We start from the raw sequence: 17,378 nt of genomic DNA on the forward strand, positions 1-17,378 counted from the left end.
ATTTCTGTACTTAGTTGCCACAAAAAATTCTCCAGATGAAGTTAGCTTTCAACTCGTTCAGATAATCGTAGATGTTTTTTATCATAAGCGAATAAAAAAGTTAGCATTAATTGGTTTAAAGTAGTGCGTCAAAATTCGGAAATCCACAGAATGACCATCCAAGGACTGAAGTGTGACCTCAGCCCGACGGTGACCACTTGTCTGCAGCTGAAGGACTGCGTCCGTCCGGACTGCTGTCCCATCCGGGACCCCATTCCCTACGATGCCGAGTGCTTCGTTAGGGACATTGGCCAGGAGCTGGACAAACTGACGCGCCGACACGAGCGCATGTTCGTCAAGCGGCGGCGTCTGATGGAAATGGCCATACCCAGGCGACGCACCTGCCGCTTTGTGCCGAAATGCGCCTGCTCATTTCCCAAGTCCATCGAGATGGTGCGACCATGTGACGCCCAGAATCACACACGCACCGAGCAACTAGCTCTGCCCACGGTCCGTCGATTGCTTCACAGGCGGCGAACGGCCATTCTGGCGGGCGACTCAATTGGGGAGTCCATACTGAACAGATGGCTTCGCTACAGCTATCTATCGCTGTACAGTCGTCTCACGAATATCCAGCCGTTGGTTAAGCCGTAAGATAATATATCTATCTATCTTATGTTCATTCATTATTATTTATAAACCCATTATCCTTTGTGCTTGCAGGAAGAAAAAGAAGAAGAAGACGGAGAAGCAGCTGGCTAAGCACGAGAAGTACATCGAAAAGTTGGCGAAACCAAAGAAAGCACCAAAGGTCCCGAAACCGGTAAGTTAAAAAAAAAACTAAATTCAGCTAAAAACTGATGATAATCCCCCATTTCATTTAGGATCGTGGAGCTGGGGAGTTCGATCCCGTGCGTCTCAATCAGCTGGCCAGTCCCAAGGCCTATTTGGAGGAGATCAAACCCAAGTGGGAGCTGACCTCCCAGATGAAGGACTACAAGGCGACCAAGCGGATCAAGCAAATATCGCAGCCCGTCGTGCGCGATAATGTCCACATCAACGAGAATCCGGAGAAGGTCTCGCCCAATGCCCTTCGCTACAAGCGTAAGTACACATACTCCAATTTAGTTGATCTTTTAATAATGCAGCACCTGGCATTGCTTCACTTAGCGAGTGCCCGCATCAAGGAGATGTCCGAGCCACTTACCACGCGCGATGCCAACCAAGGACTGGCGGATGTCAAGGAGAATCCATTCGGTATCGCGCCAAACGCGCTCAAATACAAGGCGAGCACGCGGATCAAGGAGCTGGCGGAGCCCAAGGAGTTCGAGAACACGCATATCCGGGAGAATCCGTTTGCCATATCGCCGGCGGCTCTGAAGGCCAAAGCCTCGCCACGCCTCATCGAGTTGGCCAAGCCCAAGGGTGGATAATAATTGGAGACGGACGTGGACTGTGCGTCTGGATAATCATTACCGTCCTTATTGGTGTTCTAAGTTTTTCATTTCGGCTACATTTGGTATCGACTTTTCTAATAAATTTGTTTTTGGTTTTTTAAAAAACAACTAGAGCTTTTCCGGCTCTTTACGGGATTGGATTTCCTGTGAAAGTGGCGCCGGAGTTGGGAATAGCGATGAAATCTCCTTTGGCCTTTCATTCCAGTCAAAAAAAAGTTTGAGAAATATGTTTGGGTTTTTTTTTTTATCTTTTGTTTGTATTACTTAAAATTTAGACAGCTCGGAACTGACAATGGCTTTTAAATAATAATTAATTTAGATTTGAGTTTATTGTTATCTTTCTCACAGCTCCAGTGGAGTGGGTCCACTCAAAGCCATCCGTTATCAGTTAATTGGTTTAGCAATATCATTTGTTTTCGGTTTTTTTTTTTGTTTTGCTTTTCAACGGGTTAAACATAAAATATAATTCGACCGTAAATTAGCATCTTTGCGAAATCAAAAAGGGGGGGGGGGGGAAATAATACGTAAATAATTACAACATAATCAAGGATCGATGTATTACTGCCAATTGGTAAAACTAAAGAATTCGCAACTTTTGGATTCGGGGCGGGTCTGCAGGCGTTTCAATTGGACTAAACTTAAATATTCGCCGGAAATAATACTCAAATGAATGCACTGAAGACATCGGGACAAATAAAAAAAATTGGACGTAATAGGATAACTAAGAACTTTCAAGGTGTTTCTTTCAACAATTCAAAATTTAGCTGTGGCAACAACAGAAACTGTCTAATGTCGATTATATAAGCGCCAACGTTGTTGCCCATGATGTTGTAGACTTGCTGATCGCGATGCCGGCGATGACAGTGGTGCCCATCTAGGACATGTTCAGGATGATGGCGCGGGTAAAGTCCTGCGTGGTCGATTGTCCGCCCAGATCCTTAGTACGCACCTTGCCATCGTTCAGCACCTTGTTGATGGCATTCTGGATGATCTCGCCGTAGGTGGGCAGGTTGATGTGGCGCAACAGCTTCACGCCGCAGAGCAGCATGGCAGTGGGATTAGCCACGTTCTTGCCCACGGCCTCGGCGAAGGTGTGACGTGCACCCTGCAATCGGAAATCGGTATTAGAGATAAGAATAGTCTGAAGTGGATTCGCACAGCTAGGCTCGAGAACCGTGTAAATCACGATCTTATGGATTATCTTTATGTCTTTATGGCGAATCTTACCGGCTCAAAGACGACGGATTCCGAGGAGTAGGAGGCACCAGCAACGACACCAGCACCGCCCACGAGACCACTGGCCAGATTGTCCACAATGGCACCATAGAGATTGGGGGTGACCATCACGTCGAACTGGTTGGGATTGGAAACCATCTGCATGGTCGTGTTGTCCACGATCATCTTCTCAAACTGGATGCGCGGATAGAGCCGGGAAACCTCTTCGCAGGAGCGTAGGAAGAGACCGTCGCCCAACTTCATGATATTCGCCTTGTGCACGGCGGTGACCTTCTTGCGCTGATTCTTCGTCGCATAGTCGAAGGCGAACTTGGCAATGCGCATGGACTTTTTGGCGGTGATAATCTTCAGGCACTCCACAATGCCGGGCACCGACTCGTGCTCCAACGCCGAATACTCGCCCTCCGTCTGCTCGCGAATAATCACCGTGTCGATGTTGGTGTGGCGGGTCTTGACACCGGGCAAGCTGCGCACATGCACCACATTGGCGTAGAGGTCCAGGTCGTTGCGAAGCTTCATGTTAAGGGTCTGCAGGTCACCCACATTGCTGTAGTCGGGTGTGGCCAAAACGCCCTGAAGGAGCACATTGTTTAGATTTTATCACACTATTTTATTTTCTTGCAAACTTACCTTAATGCACACTTTGTTTTTCTGAATGGATGCCACCACATCCTCCAGTTTGGCACTAAGCACGGGATTGATTTCGGAAAGGAAGTAGCACTCGAAGTCCACGGGAACGCTGGCTGCCTGAACGACAAGATAAGATAATTATGCATATTGATTGGGCTTGAAAAGTTAAAGAATTTACATAGCATTTTTTAATTTAGTCGCACGTATGAACATGTATGTTCAGTTAAAACGGAAATCCCGAAATCTACTAAAATTTTCAAGTAGCAGCCACTTATCACATATCTTTACGATACAGATAAGTTTGATGTTTTGATTTATATAATAAAAACACTCGTGATCGGGAAAAATGGAAGTGTTATCAAATACAATGCGCTCTGTGAAGAGTGAAATATATTAATTAATTTTTAGAGCCCTGTGCTTTTTAAATCTAATAGATTCTAGAAATATGTACATAACTAACTAAACGCCGACTTGCTTAAAAAAAGCTTTTCTATTAAATAGGAAACCAAGCTGGCAATGATCCTAAGCTTAAATAACCTTTTTTTTAAGAGAGATCAAGAGACGCAAGAGTATAGATTTATAAGAATTAGGACGCATTGGAATACTGTATGTGAATGATTGCAACTTGATGGATGGTTAGCTACCTTGAAGACCTCCTGGAGGGAGTAGACCAGCTCGGGACCCACACCGTCGCCGGGAATCAGTGTGCAGGTGGTCCTGTTGGCGCCGTAGTTATCCTGCAAGACCAATTATTTTCCGGTTACAACTGGTGCCACTTAATAAGCGCATTTAACACTCACCGTAGCCCGTAGCGTCGACGTGGTGTGCAGACTACGTGCTGCCGCAGCCTAAAACGAGAAGAATGCAATGTAATCGTTAAGGCTGGCTAGGATTATAACCTCAAAAAAAAAAAAAAGAAACGTATAAGAACTAGGCCTCAGCGCAGAAATATTCGCACAGCGCGTCGCGAGCAAGTGTTTATGTAAGAGCTGCGGTTTGGATGGCCGTTTACCTGCATGAACGTCCGTCCAACTGTTCTCGCCAGCATCGACATTTTGCTATTCGGTTAGCTAGATCTTCCCGGCTGTTGATCCAAACTCAAAAGTGTGTCCTTTGGCCACGCGAAATTTTTGATTGCGATGTGATTTTTGCTCCGGTGCCAAACCGAAAAATTTCAATAGGACCAAATCGACCACGCAAACCAGCTGATTGCCTCTGACTACCAGGGCTGGCGATAGCCGCCCACGAAACTGGCGCGTCCAGTGCTGGCTAACGACCAACTATCGCGATTTTGGCGTTCGAAAATTAGTAACGAACATATACGATTATTTAAGGAATAAATTTGGCGGCAACCGCATAGTAACCTGTTTTTGAATACATTTGCCTTGCCTACCATGCTTTCTTTTCAGAACAGAGAAATTAAATTTAGCCAATGCATTTTATTTGAATTTTGACATTCAGCATACTTTTTAGTCAACTTATTTATTATATTAATTTTTTTCGCTAAATTAAACAACAAGTGGATGTTCTTTATGTTTATTTATGGCCTAATCACATTGTTCTTCAGAAACACAAAGCTTGCCAATTTCAGCTTTAGTAATATATCATATTCCATTCATGCCTTGGTATCGAATTTTTTACAAATCTTCCCAGAGTATTTATGTTTTGGATTTTATAATGATGGTTTCTATGTTTAATTTGTATAATTGAAGCTAAACAAAATGTTACAAATATATGTATATAAGTGCTATTTCGTTTCAACTGTGATCGCTAATTGGACAAATTACATATTGTTGGTAATCGTACCATCTTCTCCTGGACTAATAACAAATAGTAAGTGTATCATCTTGTTTCTGAAGGAAGGGGACACGGGACGTAGTCTACAAATACAATAGTCCGCTGGCAGCGGCGTGAGCCATCAAGGTGTTGGCCGCCTGCTGAGTCTCCAGCATGAGGCGAGCCTCCTTCATCCACTCGCCGGCAATCTTGCGCGATGCACCCTGCAGCAGATTCATGTACTTGAGCGCCTGCAGAAAGTCGCTGCGATCCACATGGTACCTGTGAAACATAATATATATAATATATATTATATAACTCTAGTGATAGATGAATCAATCGCCTCACCTGGCCCTGTTTAGGATATCGTAGGTGTCCAGTTTGCTATAGTCGAAGGGTTTGTTCTCGAGTTCGTCCTTGGATATGGGATTATCGGGTCGCAAGATGAACAGCGATTGCAGATAGGACAGGAAGTAGATGGGCAGGCCGGCTCCTTCCTCGGGCACCAAAGCCAATCGTCGCGCCACGCGCTCCACATTCAGGAAACGCTCGCGCAATGCATCTTCTGGATAGACACCGCGCTCCTGAGCCTCCTTCGGGACGCTTTCCAGCACAGCGGCCACCAGGTCGTCACCCTCTGTAAGCATATGCATTTAGCAACTGAAATCGAAATGTGGGAAACGTTTCAACTTACTAGCCACCTTGGCAATGGCATTGATCTCGTTCTTTAACGGGCGCAACCTATCCTTATAGTGCACGCCAGGAGTGGCAGCGCGCACGGAGGCCCACAGAGCTTGGCAGGCGGCCCAAAGGGCCTGCGCCTGATTGGCAGTACGCTCTGCATCCGCACGCTCTGCAAAAATGTTGCATATAATGTCAATAAACATTTTGATTAAACCAAGAATAAGTTGGTATAAGTACTACCCTTCATATAGGGTGAATATACCTTGAAACTCATCCTCTATCTCTAATATAGCAGCATGTTTTGAAAAGGTTTGAAAACCATTATATATCTAGCCACGCTACACTAGCTACATTCAACCGATATCGTTTAAAACGTATAACTTACCTGCCAGAGCCGCGTCCATTCCGCGCAGCTTGCCGAGCATCCCGGCCAATTGTAACTTATAGTTGGCCTTTTCGGTCGCCAGCTTATCCTCAAGTTCACGCTTAAAGCTTCGCGTCAGATCGGTCTCCCGCTGCGCCACGATGTCCTTTATATGATCGGCGTGGGCCTCTGCTTGCTTTTTGAGCTGCAAGCGCAGCAGCTTATCAGACTCGGCGTGGATGTGGAAGATTTTCTTTTGATTTTCCACGGCCAGTTTGCGCCGCTCGGCCTCCAAATGGTATTCCAGTTGGGCGCGCAAAGCCTCCGAATCGTTGTCACCGCGAACCGAGTCAATAGCTCTCTTCAGGCGCAGCTCACCATCGGTTTGCAAGCGCTGCAGCTCCTTCTGGTAGGCCAGGACATGGGTGTAGGCGTGCAGGATGAACAAGTCTAGGTCCTCCTTTGACAGATTAAGTTTCTTATCCGCCAAACTGAGGCCGGGGAAGATAGACTCGATCTCGTCAATGAAGTAGTTTCGCGCCTTCTCCACATTCCGCCAGTACTTGTCTGACACGCTGGCCGTGTCCTTGTGCCGGTAAAGCTCGTCCTTTACGTTGCCAATGTGGTCCACAAGCTTCTTGATCTTGTCGCGCACTGCCTCTACTTTCTTTGCGTTTTGGGCCGTTGCCGCAGCACTCAGGGCGATCTCGCAGGCGACTGCAGTTGATAGAAGGGAATGTTACTGAAATTTGGAATCTATTTAACAAACAATGGACTTACCAATCTTCTCCTGAGCCTCACGGGCAGCTCGCTCTGCCGTAGCCACTGCCGTATCACGGGCACTTGCTCGATTTTTCAGCGTGGTCCAAAGAGAGTTCTCTCCATTCTCTACGGCCTTGTCTACAACCTTACGGACATCGTCATTAAAGCTGAACGATATTTGATTAAATTTAAAATCACGCAACGAATAGTTAACGAGAATTGCTCACCCTTTCAAAACGCCAATAGCGACGTTGTACTCCTTGACGGCCAGTTGAGCAGACAGCTCGATGGCTTTCTCCAGCTCAACAACATCGCGGGGCAGCGGATTATCCTTAGGCTTGGCAGCGGGCGCAGGCGCTGCTGCTGCTGCTGGCTTCGACACTGGCTTCGCTTCAGTCTTGCTGACTTCGCTTGGTTTTGAGGGTCTCTTTTCCTCAGCAGGAGTGGCCTTCACGGGCTCCACTTTGGACTTCTTGGACTTGTCATCGCCGCTGCCGCCGCCAAACAGGCCCGTCACCTTAGATGTAACGGAGTCCACCGTGGACGTCACTGTCTCGATGCCAGACTTGACCTTATCGATCTGATCGTTGACGTTCTTGGTGATGCCCTTGAATGGCGGTTCCTCCTGCAGAGCCACCTTGATGACGGATCCTGCGCCGGGTACATTCTTCTCCACCAATTTGCGGAAGTCGTCGTCGTATCTGGAAAAGGATTTCTACATTATTCGATGGTTCATTTAAGCATTTCAGGTGCAATAAAATGTGTACGAATTTTTGTTGATCTACAGGTGGACTGCCTATCCTTATCTTAAACCTCTATTGTGGCTCTATTTACTTGGCGTAGGTGATGACACCGCCGACAGCTGCCAGTGGTGAGACGAAGAGGACCACTTTGCCGAAGCCAGCTTCGCGCATATGCGGTGGCAGGCTCTGGTATCCTTGATATCCTTGATCGCCTTGCTGTCCCTGCTCCTCCTGCTGCCGCCTGCCCTGTTCCCGGCCGCCACTTCCGCTGCTGCTTCCGCCGAATTGCCTGTTGTTTGCGGTCGTCTGCTGCAGCGTACGCTGTTGCAATGAAAGGTAATACATTTAGGACCATCACATTTAAGGAAATTGGCAAGCCCGTTGATACCCCCGCGCCCTTGGTCAACTGGAATTTTGGAGCTTTTCGCCCAATTCCTGGGCTTGGTAGATGACATAACCAGCGCCTCTTGTTGTATTTTCGCCAACCGCTTGTTTGTGGGCGCGCGGGGGTGTGGGGCAACGTGACGATCGATTTTCACGTTATCAAATAGCTAGAAATGAATGGGTCAAAAATTCACCTGCAGGGCGCACTTGCACTGATCTCGCACCGCTAGCCGATACATGGTGTTGATTTTGCTGTGATCCTGCTCTGCTCGTGCTCCTGCTCCTTCGGCTACCGTAAATTTCAAGTCCCGGCGGCGTGAATTAAATATTGCCCAATTCGTTCGAAGCTGGCTCGACTGCGTCAGCGCTGGTGGGTGAATGGCTGGCCAGTGCTGCTGCTTCCTCTTCCATTCCCCACACTCCCACGCACACGCACACGAGTCCTGCGTGCTGCTCGTCGTCCTTTTCGTTTCGCTTGCCCGCGCCACTCGAATTTGATCACTCAATTTTGGTTTGTGTTTTGATGGAAAAAGTGTCGGCAACATATACGCATGTACTCGATAGGCCAGTCAAAATACATTTGATTTGGAGATGGGCGCATAAGTTTAAGCAACAATTTTTATAACAAGTTTTAAATTGTCAGAATTGTCAGTGTTCTACAAATGGATTACATGGTTAAGGGATCCTTTTGCCTTAATTGTTATCAACGAAAAATTGAACTTGATCCATTCCTTGGGTGAATCCCAAAACATTTGCGATAGTTCTTATGATGACCGGTTCCCATCTCCAATAGCAAGCTAATCTATGTTTGTTCGCTGTGAATGGCACACAGCTGACTGTTACGCGATTCGATAAGAAGAAGAGCACCTGCGTTTTGTATGGAATTATAGGTTTATCTTTGTCGTTTTAAGTGAAATGCTAAGAACTTTTGTGACAAGCGGTAAGTTGAAGTCAGCTAATAGGGCTTACAAGTTTACGTTACTTTAATTGTTCTTAACTTTCAGCGCTGCGAAGCGTTTGCCGCCAGTCGCCGGCTGCATCTTCGTTGGTTCCTCTGGTCCAGCGGACACAACGTGCCACTTTGATGACTCTATCCCGTCCGTGCCTGTTGCCCACGCCATCACTGGCATCTCCTGCTCATCACCAGCTCCTGCAGCTGCCGGGTGTGCTAGCAGCCACAGGAACACCATCAAACACACGCAACGTGACCAAATTCTCGCTGGTGAAGGGTAAACGAAAGACCGTCAAGGCGGTACTGAAACGTTTTAAGCGCCTGGACTGGGGCGCCTGGATACGCACCCATTCCGGTCGCCAAAAGAAGCTCTTCAAGAAATCCGCAGCTTTACGACGCCGCCTCAAGCAGCACGTCTTCACCAATGCCACGCAGAGCTGGCTGCTGGACAAGATGGTCACCAGCTATTGGCGGCGCCCAAAGCATTTCATCAACGATCCCTATAAGCCCTATCACAGCCGCAACGAGTACTACGCCACACAGTCAAAGACCTTTAAGGTGTGACCTGGCTAATCAAAGATACTACATACTTGAATTAAACAAAACCAAAATATCTGATTATAGTTTATCTATTGAAAACTACAAAATCATCTATTAAATGCCATTGTTTCACTAATAACACAAACTTTACAAACACAACAAGCCAAATGAGTTGACAATCTTAGGGAGCCACAATCTTGTTGCACAGCTTGCCCAATCCAACAATCTCCGACTGCACGACATCACCGGGCTGAAGGAATTCCGGCGGAGTGCGATGCATGCCCACGCCCTTGGGCGTTCCGGTGACTATGATGTCGCCGGGCAGCAGGGTAATGGTCTGCGACAGACGATTGATCACATCGTCCAGCTTGAAGATCAAGTTGCCGGTATTGCCGTTCTGCTTCTCCACGCCGTTGACCCAGGTTTTCAGATTCAAGTTGTAAACATCCGGCACCAGACTCTTGTGCACCACAGCCGGTCCCAGCGGCAGAAAAGTGTCCATCGACTTGCCCATAAGGAACTGACCACCGTTGCGTTCCTTCTGCCAGTCGCGGGCGGAGATATCCTGGGCCACCGAATACCCGAAGACATAGTCCATGGCCTGCGATTTGGGCACCTGGCGGGCGACCTTGCCAATGACACAGACCAGCTCAACCTCCCAATCGATTTTCTGTGGAATTTTTTTTTGGTCGGTTGGTTATCTCGATGAGCCTATCTCTTGTTATCTCTTGCTTCACTTACGCTGCTGGCCGCATGAGCGATGACATTATCTTGAGGACCCACCAGGGCATTGTTAAACTTGCTAAAGAACAATGGTTCCTTGGGGGTCGGCTTGTTCTGCTCATCGCAGTGGTCCTGGTAGTTCAGACCTGCAAGCAGATCGAGAATACGTCATTTTGAAGGTCAGGGTCCAACTACATATGTTTATACATATGTATGTTAATTCATTCTTTACCAATGCAGATGATCTTGCCGGGATCGGTAAGAGGCGGCAGCAAAGTGACATCATCATTCACCTCGAGTCGCGGCTGCTTTTCGGCCTTCTTCGCCAGTTCCTCCAGATTGGGATCCTGGGCAATCAGGATCTTTAGATCGCTGGGCACACCCTCCAAGCCGGCAAATTCCACCAGCGACTTTTGATCCTCGGACAGTAGACCAAGTCGCTTGGCCAAGTCACCTTTTCGCAGGTATTGAACGAACCTCATTCTGGCAGCTTGCATTTATGACTGATTTACGTCGAACGAATCTATCGCGGCTATCCAATTAACGCTCCAGTGGCCAAACTCGAATCTCACGTAATGAGGGCACCAGCAATCAGTTAAAGAATTTACACGCGCTTTTCAACACTGCCAGACATTAACCCCCTGAAGCCGCAGGTGTTAGAAAAGCATCATACATATAAACATACATATAATGTTATGGGTTGCATATCAACTTTTTATCAGAAAATGTATGTTAAAAAAGTTAAGAAACGTCTAAAGTTATATTCTATTTACTATACATTTTTTAAATTTGTAGTAATGATAAAAAAGTAGTAAACGTATTTTTATAATTTCGCAATCATTTTAAAGAGCATATAAATAAAATATAAAACTAAAGATTAAGAAAAAAAATTTTTACAGGCATTTTGAACAGATGAGAATTCTGCATATACATAAGTATATCAATAAAAAAAAACTTTAATTAATATATTCCTCCACAATGCTATCAACTCGTTACTGGATAATTCGAAATCCTTAAAAGGATTTAAGTAAAGAATAAAATAAAAAGCAAAACCACATTCGAATTTTGGTGTTCAGAAGTCAAGATTCAACATTTATTTAAAGAGAGGGCTCAACATCGTTTCGCTTCGCAGCGTCTTAAACGCATTTAACCAAACTCCCTCTTCCATCCATTCGATAACTTAAGCCGATTTTGTACCTATAGCGATCATCTAAATATGCATTCCATCTAGTCGCTACCAGCGGTCACTTTGCCGCCATCCGCGCTGCCAAACTTCTCAAACAGCTCGTACTTCCAGCGCATGTAAGCTACGCGCATTCTGTCCCAAACGTTGTCCACGGAGTCCATGGCTGGGCGCACATCCAGCAGGGCAAAGCGGTAGTCTTTGTCCACCAGTCCACCGTCGTAGTAGTCGATGACGTAGCGCACATCCTTGCCGCAGCGATCGACTATCCAGTCATGCCTATCGAATGGCAGCTCGTATCTGTAAGACAATTCGAACATTAATTCAGGTGAGATCTTCCGTCTGGAGTATACTCACCCCAGCCAGCTGCGGAATCGAGCGCGCGGACTGAAGTCCTTGGCCTTGCCACCGAAACTCTTGAGGCGCGGATTGCCGCATTCCTTGGCGTGAAGCGCCTCCCACTTAAGTACCTCCTGCCAGGCCTGCTCGTTGTTGGCATTGTGGATGCGTATGATGTCGCCCATGTCCTTTTGCGATACGTCCTCGGTCTTCCAGCGCCAGCCCTTGCGTAGCATGGCGTTCCAGAACATCTGTTGGCTGGGATACTGCCAGAATTGAACGCTGCCATCCTCGGTGACTTTGGGAATGGTCGACGTCTGGCGGTCGGTGGGCAGTGGAAAGGGCTGATCTGCCGCCGGCTGTTGGTTTGCCGGTGGCATCATATTCAGCGGATTAACGTCGCTGTTGTCGTGCTGCACCGGACATTCGGAAGCGGCCTGCATCTTGGGATGTGGGGGTACGGCGGAGGCCGATTTTGCATCTCCATGCTTCTGATGCATGGGGCATTCTGGTGGCGGGGCACCACTGCCGCTCATGTACTTGGCGTGGTCCACCGGCACACTCTTCGTGGCCTCCATTTGCACTCGGGTGATGGCTGTATTGCCCATTTCTGCTGGGGATTGGTTAATAACAAAATCTGTGTCACGAGGAAAATCGCATTAGTTCTCAGTTGCGTAACTGTAAGGAGTGGGTTACACTCCCAGTGCTGGGCCCCAACGCCAGGACTTACTCGATCCTAATGGTCACAACTCTCGATATTTGTCGATCTTCTCCTGGAGCCTTTCGCCTTAAATTTTGATTTATATTTTCGTTAGTTCATCGTTAGAACTTTTGAGCCCAAAATGCAGCGAGGTTGTGGTCAGGGCTGCCAGACCAACGGAAAGTGGACCAGTTGTTTCTGCACCGTGACAATATGTTAAGTTAAAAATTTAAAAAATCAACTCGCACCGCACGGCAATGTGAGTTTATGGTGTGTGTCTGTCTACAAATGAAAAGCATTGTTGAATTTATTTCAAGTAAATTAACTTGTAGTTAAACACCCCAGCTGTGCTGTGTAGTGTTGAGCAGTCGCTTTGCGATATTTTTAAAAAGTAAAACAAATACATTTATACATTAAAATGTTATTTTGTAAGTGTTATATAAAGTTTTTAAAATACTGGGTTAAATTTCATTTCATATGAAATTCTTTCTGATTCTGAGAAAAGTCGCAGTTAAAGCATAGACAAACATTTTGATTTTACATTTTTGATATTTGAACGGATACCTTGACAGCCCTATTCGGGGAGTTTTCCAACACCAACCATAGCCCGAAATTTGTTTTTGGGTAGACTTCCGATATTTAGATTGAAAAGTGAGTAAATACCACCGGATAGAGCATTAAAACCGACAATTTGGGTAAATCTATGGAGCGCCGCAATGCTGGCCAGCAGAATGCAACGAAAAGATCCGCATATCTGCAGTTCTAGGGCAGAGATTACCGCACTACCTGCGTAGCTCCTGTGATGTAACCACACGACAAATTGCCACTGGACGAGATATAATTGTTATTATCTTGTTTCGTTTTTGTACTGACCCTTGTTTTCCCTTCAGAATGACCGCCGTGTTCCGCGTAGGACTGGTGCGGCTCGTCAGCCGCGCCACACAGTCGCCCAATCTACTCCAGGCGCAGACGAATGCCCTGCCTGCTGCCTTCCAGCAGCGATGCAGCATCTCCGGCAAGACGATGCGAGGTGGACCACGGGTGCCCAAGGCCGCCCCCTATCCGTACAAGACGAAGAAGTACAGCGTGTTCAATGCTATTTTCGACAAGACCTCCAAGCGTTTTGACGAGAACTCCAAGGTGATCTGTGTGGAGGGACCCATCGCGGCCGGCAAGTCAAAGTTCGCCAAGGAACTGGCTGAGGAGCTGGACATGGAGTACTATCCGGCAGTTGATCTGGACCTAATCTACATCAATTCGTACGGCTATGACATGAGGAAGTTGGATCCTCAGTTGCCGCCCAGCTGCCGAAGCTACGATGTGCGCAACTTCTGCCTGGATCCCAGCCACGATCTGGCTGCCCAGTTCCAGATTCGCATGTACATGCTGCGCTATTCGCAGTACATTGATGCCCTGCAGCACGTCCTTAGCACCGGCCAGGGTGTTGTCCTCGAGCGCAGCCCCTACTCGGACTTTGTCTTCATGGAGGCCATGTTTCGGCAGGGTTATCTGTCACGCGGTGCGCGTTCCGTGTATAATGAGCTCCGACAGAACACCATCGGGGAGCTGCTGAAGCCGCATTTGGTTATCTACTTGGATCTGCCGGTCGATGCCGTGAAGAAGCAGATCAAGGCACGCAATGTGGACTACGAGGTGCAGTCAAAGGTGTTCAGCGATGCCTACTTGAGCGATTTGGAGCAGCTGTACAAGCAGCAGTACCTCAAGGACATCTCCACCCATGCCGAGCTGCTCATCTACGACTGGACAGCCGGCGGTGAGACTGAGGTTGTGGTGGAGGATATCGAACGCATCGACTTCAACCAGTTTGAGGCCGATATTCACAACAAGAAGATGCTCGACTGGCGTTTCCCGCTGGAGGCCGAGTGGTGCGAAGCCCGTATCAAGTACTGCCATGAGAAGCCCGATCTGATGAATTACTTCAATGTGCCGCGTTTCGATGTCCCGGAGCTGGTGCGCAGCGCTGACGACGGCAAAGTCTGGCGTGATGTCTGGTTCAATGTAAGTTCGGTGTTTCCATTTCCCTGTTCGATTTCTTTTCACATTAATTCTGCCCCTTTGCACACAGGCTCCCGGCATGAAGTACCGTCCTGGCTACAATGCAGACATGGGCGACGAGGGTCTCCTCACCAAGACGAAAATAGGCATCAACCAGGGCATCTAGAGGGTTTTTGCTATGCTTTCGAGTTGAAATCACCTGGCGAAATGTGTTAATTATCTAATAAACAGTCTAGTAAAATAATCAGAACCCAATTAGTTAAAAAGCGAATATGGTAAATATCGATTGTAAATACTTTTCATACAACAAAACTCGAACTATTGGGTTTATTTATACTTTTTTTTTAACATAAATTTCGAATTCAGCTTAATCATGAATACCCAAACATATTTCGATCCTCTCCAGTTTCATTGATCAACCAGAGATTAATTTTTTGAAATTTTAAGTTAATTTATGCATTATATTAGGGAATACTTTGTACACATTTAGCACTAAAACTTCAATTGCGCTATGGAACATTTGGGTATTCGTTCTGCCGCGGATACTTCTTAATCGCCGATCAATCGCTGTCGTAATCGTTCTTTCCAGCACCGCCGCCCACAGAGGTGAGCGGTCGCCGTGACTCCTCGTCGGAACCGTAGACAACATCCTCGTCGGAATCGTCGATCATGGAAATAGCCGGATTATCCTTGGTGACAGCCAGCTCCGCCTGGGCGAACCGTCCATCTGGCGAGTACACATACGCCATGGTGTACAGGTAAAAGTTAAGCAGTCCGTAGAAGCACATAAACTGCGCCGAACTGCGATAGGTGGTGTTAAGTGAGGCGACAAAGTTATCCTCCAGGATGCCGAAGCCAAAGCGACACGTCGTCACCGTGATGGATATGGACAGGACGAACAGCATGAGCAGCGTGAGAAACTTCAAGCGCATATCTGGCCAAATGGATTAAGCATTATAATAATAAGATCAGGCTTGGAGCACACTGCATTATGTCTCACCAAAGTACGGCATGGAGCGCAGCTCGGTGTACGCCCGCAGTAGCAACAGCACCAGATAGAGCACATACATGCAGCAGGCGATGTAGAAGAACATCTTGAAGCCCTAAGAATGGTTTGGTTTTCGTATCACATTTCATTAGTACGTATTATGTATACCCACATTGTAGTTTTTCGTATCCACAAAGTGACTGTATGTGGGATCCCTCAGCTCGTTGCATTTCTCCCACGTGGCCAAAACGATGGCGCACAGCCAAATGGGCAGGACGACGATCACCTTGACCAGGTAAAATCGCACGAAGCTGCGCTCGTTCTGTCGCAGTCCATGGTAGATGCACAGCCAAAACATGAGTAGAGCACAAAGGAACGTCGCTTGCAGAATGGCGTCCAGCATTCCAGGCAGCCAGGAGTTCATCAGGAATATCAGCGGGAAGAAGGGATCTGTGCGTAGAAGATCATTAGTCTATACGCGCTAACTAATCCGGGTGAAACACCTACTGTCGTACAAAAGGAGCAGGGGCAGGAGTACCGACAACCATCGCTGCTCAATGGACCAATCATAGATTGGATACTTGCGCAAGGTGTGGGCATACCAGCACTGAAAGCAGAAAGATAGTATTATTTCATATGTCTAGAGCCACATAACTTGGCTTATTAGCTGACAAAAACTTACTATGACAATGAAGGTGAACAGCAGAAAGATGCACCTAAACCAGATTTCAATCTGCGTGAAGTCCGGACTGTAAGTCTTGAACTGAAGTGGAAAGTTAGTGACCATCACTACAATGGGAATGCCATGCCACTCACGTAAAATGTTATGCTGCGTATATTATACTTCTGATGGAATGACTCCAAGCCGTAAAAGCGCACAGTGATAATATAGTGGGCATAGTCGAGGAATCCCAGATGCATCACCGTGAACTCCTCGCAGTCGTTCCGTACGCAGACCAAGTGCCGCGTCCGGTTGTGAGCCACTCCGGATCCGAGGACACTTTGGGGCTTGTGCTGCTCGTTTATGCCATCGATTGAGACGCTCACTTGGAAACTCTTGTCGTACCGCTCGTCTGAATGATTGTCATACATATATGTAAATGTAAGAAAAGTAAAATAGTCGCAATCACAAGACCCACCATCATTGTTGTCCGTCACCAGCTTGGCTATCAGCCACATTTGCTGCGAATATGTGGTGGTCAGCGGCGACTTCATGGCGAAGGGTCCCTTCCCCAGGACCGTTGGGCTATGCGCCAGCGAGGTGTTCGCCAGAATCTGCTGGGCGGTCAGCGATGATGTGCTGGTTATGGGCGGTCCCGTCAGCCCGATGACTATGCCCAGACCGAAGCAGGTGAAGAATCCCAGGAAGACCATGACAAACTCGCGCTTGTGCATCGAGTAGAGTCGCATATGGACGGATCGCTCGCAGCGATCGTGATGATAGGCGGGCGAGATGTACCTGCTGAAGTCGCTGAACAAATCGCTGAACTGTGAGAGGGAAGATTTGAGGCGCAGCAGGAGGCCGCCGGACGGCAGCTGGTAGGCGTAGCCCAGGCCAGAGGCATCCGCATCCGAGTGGGGCTTGGCCATGGCCGCTGGCAGGAATTACGGGTGTCTAGCTGATGCTCGGTGTCCACCTAGCCGTCGCCTTTTACTGCATCTCCTCTACGCCGTAGAACTCTTTTTTTTTCGCGTTTTTTTTACAGATTATTGACAAGTCTTCCACAATCCGTCCGACGTTTGTGCGACTTTCGTGGAAAATATCGATTTTGGCCAGCACTACTCGCATATGTTTTGACTTGCCAGTGGGGGTGGCTGGGCCATTGGGTGGTGGGCCGACCATCCGTCGAGTTGTTTGCCATTTCACATGCACTGCGCATGCGTACTCTTATCACAACTGAAGGTAAATAAAAGCCAATCTC

General features: G+C 47.5%; 8 protein-coding genes across 14 annotated transcripts; 3 read left to right on the plus strand and 5 right to left on the minus strand.

Annotated features, from left to right (window-relative positions):
* Positions 1 to 19: 19 nt before the first annotated feature.
* Theg (Testicular haploid expressed gene) lies at positions 20 to 1,535 on the plus strand. Its single transcript, NM_142742.3, has 4 exons — positions 20 to 629; positions 703 to 802; positions 864 to 1,083; positions 1,150 to 1,535. Exons 1-4 carry the CDS (start codon positions 151 to 153, stop codon positions 1,410 to 1,412), a joined length of 1,062 nt encoding a protein of 353 aa, NP_650999.1. The 5' UTR covers positions 20 to 150; the 3' UTR covers positions 1,413 to 1,535.
* A 178-nt stretch (positions 1,536 to 1,713) lies between these two features.
* Idh3b (Isocitrate dehydrogenase 3b) lies at positions 1,714 to 4,705 on the minus strand. Of its 2 annotated transcripts, none has more exons than NM_142743.3 (6): positions 4,315 to 4,507; positions 4,103 to 4,150; positions 3,947 to 4,039; positions 3,303 to 3,419; positions 2,664 to 3,245; positions 1,714 to 2,541 (listed from the first exon to the last, which is right to left on the minus strand). In NM_142743.3, exons 1-6 carry the CDS (start codon positions 4,354 to 4,356, stop codon positions 2,311 to 2,313), a joined length of 1,113 nt encoding a protein of 370 aa, NP_651000.1. In that variant the 5' UTR covers positions 4,357 to 4,507; the 3' UTR covers positions 1,714 to 2,310. The 2 variants fall into 2 exon arrangements, with proteins under 2 accessions (NP_651000.1, NP_001163682.1); NM_001170211.1 differs by having other exon boundaries at positions 2,148 to 2,541; positions 4,315 to 4,705.
* Positions 4,706 to 4,827: 122 nt separating this feature from the next.
* Positions 4,828 to 8,658, minus strand: Mitofilin. Of its 3 annotated transcripts, NM_001275890.1 has the most exons (9): positions 8,210 to 8,397; positions 7,723 to 7,952; positions 7,116 to 7,589; positions 6,907 to 7,055; positions 6,148 to 6,843; positions 6,025 to 6,045; positions 5,773 to 5,931; positions 5,427 to 5,715; positions 5,056 to 5,360 (listed from the first exon to the last, which is right to left on the minus strand). In NM_001275890.1, exons 1-9 carry the CDS (start codon positions 8,252 to 8,254, stop codon positions 5,183 to 5,185), a joined length of 2,241 nt encoding a protein of 746 aa, NP_001262819.1. In that variant the 5' UTR covers positions 8,255 to 8,397; the 3' UTR covers positions 5,056 to 5,182. The 3 variants fall into 3 exon arrangements, with proteins under 3 accessions (NP_524444.3, NP_001262818.1, NP_001262819.1); NM_079720.3 differs by lacking the exon at positions 6,025 to 6,045 and having other exon boundaries at positions 4,828 to 5,360; positions 8,210 to 8,658; NM_001275889.1 differs by lacking the exon at positions 6,025 to 6,045 and having other exon boundaries at positions 4,828 to 5,360.
* Positions 8,659 to 8,849: 191 nt separating this feature from the next.
* On the plus strand, positions 8,850 to 9,664 carry mRpL35 (mitochondrial ribosomal protein L35). The gene is made up of 2 exons (NM_142744.3): positions 8,850 to 8,955; positions 9,020 to 9,664. Exons 1-2 carry the CDS (start codon positions 8,931 to 8,933, stop codon positions 9,529 to 9,531), a joined length of 537 nt encoding a protein of 178 aa, NP_651001.2. The 5' UTR covers positions 8,850 to 8,930; the 3' UTR covers positions 9,532 to 9,664.
* On the minus strand, positions 9,582 to 10,829 carry CG6028 (uncharacterized protein). The gene is made up of 3 exons (NM_142745.4): positions 10,463 to 10,829; positions 10,249 to 10,376; positions 9,582 to 10,177 (listed from the first exon to the last, which is right to left on the minus strand). The coding sequence occupies exons 1-3, from the start codon at positions 10,725 to 10,727 to the stop codon at positions 9,689 to 9,691; spliced, it is 882 nt and encodes a 293-aa protein (NP_651002.3). The 5' UTR covers positions 10,728 to 10,829; the 3' UTR covers positions 9,582 to 9,688.
* A 468-nt stretch (positions 10,830 to 11,297) lies between these two features.
* On the minus strand, positions 11,298 to 12,803 carry Cchl (Cytochrome c heme lyase). Of its 2 annotated transcripts, none has more exons than NM_142746.3 (3): positions 12,483 to 12,803; positions 11,771 to 12,389; positions 11,298 to 11,713 (listed from the first exon to the last, which is right to left on the minus strand). In NM_142746.3, exons 2-3 carry the CDS (start codon positions 12,358 to 12,360, stop codon positions 11,458 to 11,460), a joined length of 846 nt encoding a protein of 281 aa, NP_651003.1. In that variant the 5' UTR covers positions 12,361 to 12,389; positions 12,483 to 12,803; the 3' UTR covers positions 11,298 to 11,457. The 2 variants fall into 2 exon arrangements, with proteins under 2 accessions (NP_651003.1, NP_001262820.1); NM_001275891.1 differs by having other exon boundaries at positions 12,483 to 12,637.
* A 228-nt stretch (positions 12,804 to 13,031) lies between these two features.
* Positions 13,032 to 14,716, plus strand: ND-42 (NADH dehydrogenase (ubiquinone) 42 kDa subunit). Of its 3 annotated transcripts, none has more exons than NM_001275892.1 (3): positions 13,032 to 13,147; positions 13,343 to 14,471; positions 14,539 to 14,716. In NM_001275892.1, the coding sequence occupies exons 2-3, from the start codon at positions 13,344 to 13,346 to the stop codon at positions 14,632 to 14,634; spliced, it is 1,224 nt and encodes a 407-aa protein (NP_001262821.1). In that variant the 5' UTR covers positions 13,032 to 13,147; position 13,343; the 3' UTR covers positions 14,635 to 14,716. The 3 variants fall into 3 exon arrangements, with proteins under 3 accessions (NP_001262821.1, NP_524445.1, NP_732692.1); NM_079721.4 differs by having other exon boundaries at positions 13,032 to 13,103; NM_169990.3 differs by having other exon boundaries at positions 13,032 to 14,471.
* Positions 14,717 to 14,762: 46 nt separating this feature from the next.
* CG13409 (uncharacterized protein) lies at positions 14,763 to 17,223 on the minus strand. The gene is made up of 7 exons (NM_142747.4): positions 16,596 to 17,223; positions 16,273 to 16,529; positions 16,139 to 16,219; positions 15,964 to 16,063; positions 15,629 to 15,906; positions 15,469 to 15,571; positions 14,763 to 15,402 (listed from the first exon to the last, which is right to left on the minus strand). Exons 1-7 carry the CDS (start codon positions 17,044 to 17,046, stop codon positions 15,029 to 15,031), a joined length of 1,644 nt encoding a protein of 547 aa, NP_651004.1. The 5' UTR covers positions 17,047 to 17,223; the 3' UTR covers positions 14,763 to 15,028.
* Between the last annotated feature and the right edge of the window lie 155 nt (positions 17,224 to 17,378).

This window comes from Drosophila melanogaster, chromosome 3R (genome assembly GCF_000001215.4).
Source record: "Drosophila melanogaster chromosome 3R".
NCBI lineage: Eukaryota > Metazoa > Arthropoda > Insecta > Diptera > Drosophilidae > Drosophila > Drosophila melanogaster.

Bases quoted from the DNA above. Each gene is read 5' to 3' on its own strand.
- Theg (NM_142742.3), top strand. From the start codon at position 151: ATGACCATCCAAGGACTGAAGTGTGACCTCAGCCCGACGGTGACCACT. The intron at 630-702 runs GTAAGATAATAT...TTGTGCTTGCAG, and splicing joins ATCCAGCCGTTGGTTAAGCC to GAAGAAAAAGAAGAAGAAGA. The intron at 1,084-1,149 runs GTAAGTACACAT...TGCTTCACTTAG, and splicing joins CAATGCCCTTCGCTACAAGC to CGAGTGCCCGCATCAAGGAG.
- Idh3b (NM_142743.3), bottom strand. From the start codon at position 4,356: ATGTCGATGCTGGCGAGAACAGTTGGACGGACGTTCATGCAG. The intron at 4,040-4,102 runs GTGAGTGTTAAA...TTGGTCTTGCAG, and splicing joins CGTCGACGCTACGGGCTACG to GATAACTACGGCGCCAACAG. The intron at 3,420-3,946 runs GTAGCTAACCAT...CTTGTCGTTCAG, and splicing joins CCCTCCAGGAGGTCTTCAAG to GCAGCCAGCGTTCCCGTGGA.
- Mitofilin (NM_001275890.1), bottom strand. From the start codon at position 8,254: ATGTATCGGCTAGCGGTGCGAGATCAGTGCAAGTGCGCCCTGCAG. The intron at 7,590-7,722 runs GTAAATAGAGCC...ATCCTTTTCCAG, and splicing joins GGTGTCATCACCTACGCCAA to ATACGACGACGACTTCCGCA. The intron at 7,056-7,115 runs GTGAGCAATTCT...AATATCGTTCAG, and splicing joins GCTATTGGCGTTTTGAAAGG to CTTTAATGACGATGTCCGTA.
- mRpL35 (NM_142744.3), top strand. From the start codon at position 8,931: ATGCTAAGAACTTTTGTGACAAGCG. The intron at 8,956-9,019 runs GTAAGTTGAAGT...CTTAACTTTCAG, and splicing joins AAGAACTTTTGTGACAAGCG to CGCTGCGAAGCGTTTGCCGC.
- CG6028 (NM_142745.4), bottom strand. From the start codon at position 10,727: ATGCAAGCTGCCAGAATGAGGTTCGTTCAATACCTGCGAAAAGGTGAC. The intron at 10,377-10,462 runs GTAAAGAATGAA...ATCTGCTTGCAG, and splicing joins CGGCAAGATCATCTGCATTG to GTCTGAACTACCAGGACCAC. The intron at 10,178-10,248 runs GTAAGTGAAGCA...AAAATTCCACAG, and splicing joins TCGCTCATGCGGCCAGCAGC to AAAATCGATTGGGAGGTTGA.
- Cchl (NM_142746.3), bottom strand. From the start codon at position 12,360: ATGGGCAATACAGCCATCACCCGAGTGCAAATGGAGGCCACGAAGAGT. The intron at 11,714-11,770 runs GTGAGTATACTC...ATTGTCTTACAG, and splicing joins CGATTCCGCAGCTGGCTGGG to ATACGAGCTGCCATTCGATA.
- ND-42 (NM_169990.3), top strand. From the start codon at position 13,344: ATGACCGCCGTGTTCCGCGTAGGACTGGTGCGGCTCGTCAGCCGCGCC. The intron at 14,472-14,538 runs GTAAGTTCGGTG...CTTTGCACACAG, and splicing joins GGCGTGATGTCTGGTTCAAT to GCTCCCGGCATGAAGTACCG.
- CG13409 (NM_142747.4), bottom strand. From the start codon at position 17,046: ATGGCCAAGCCCCACTCGGATGCGGATGCCTCTGGCCTGGGCTACGCC. The intron at 16,220-16,272 runs GTGAGTGGCATG...TTTCCACTTCAG, and splicing joins TACGCAGCATAACATTTTAC to TTCAAGACTTACAGTCCGGA. The intron at 16,064-16,138 runs GTAAGTTTTTGT...TTCTGCTTTCAG, and splicing joins TGTTCACCTTCATTGTCATA to TGCTGGTATGCCCACACCTT.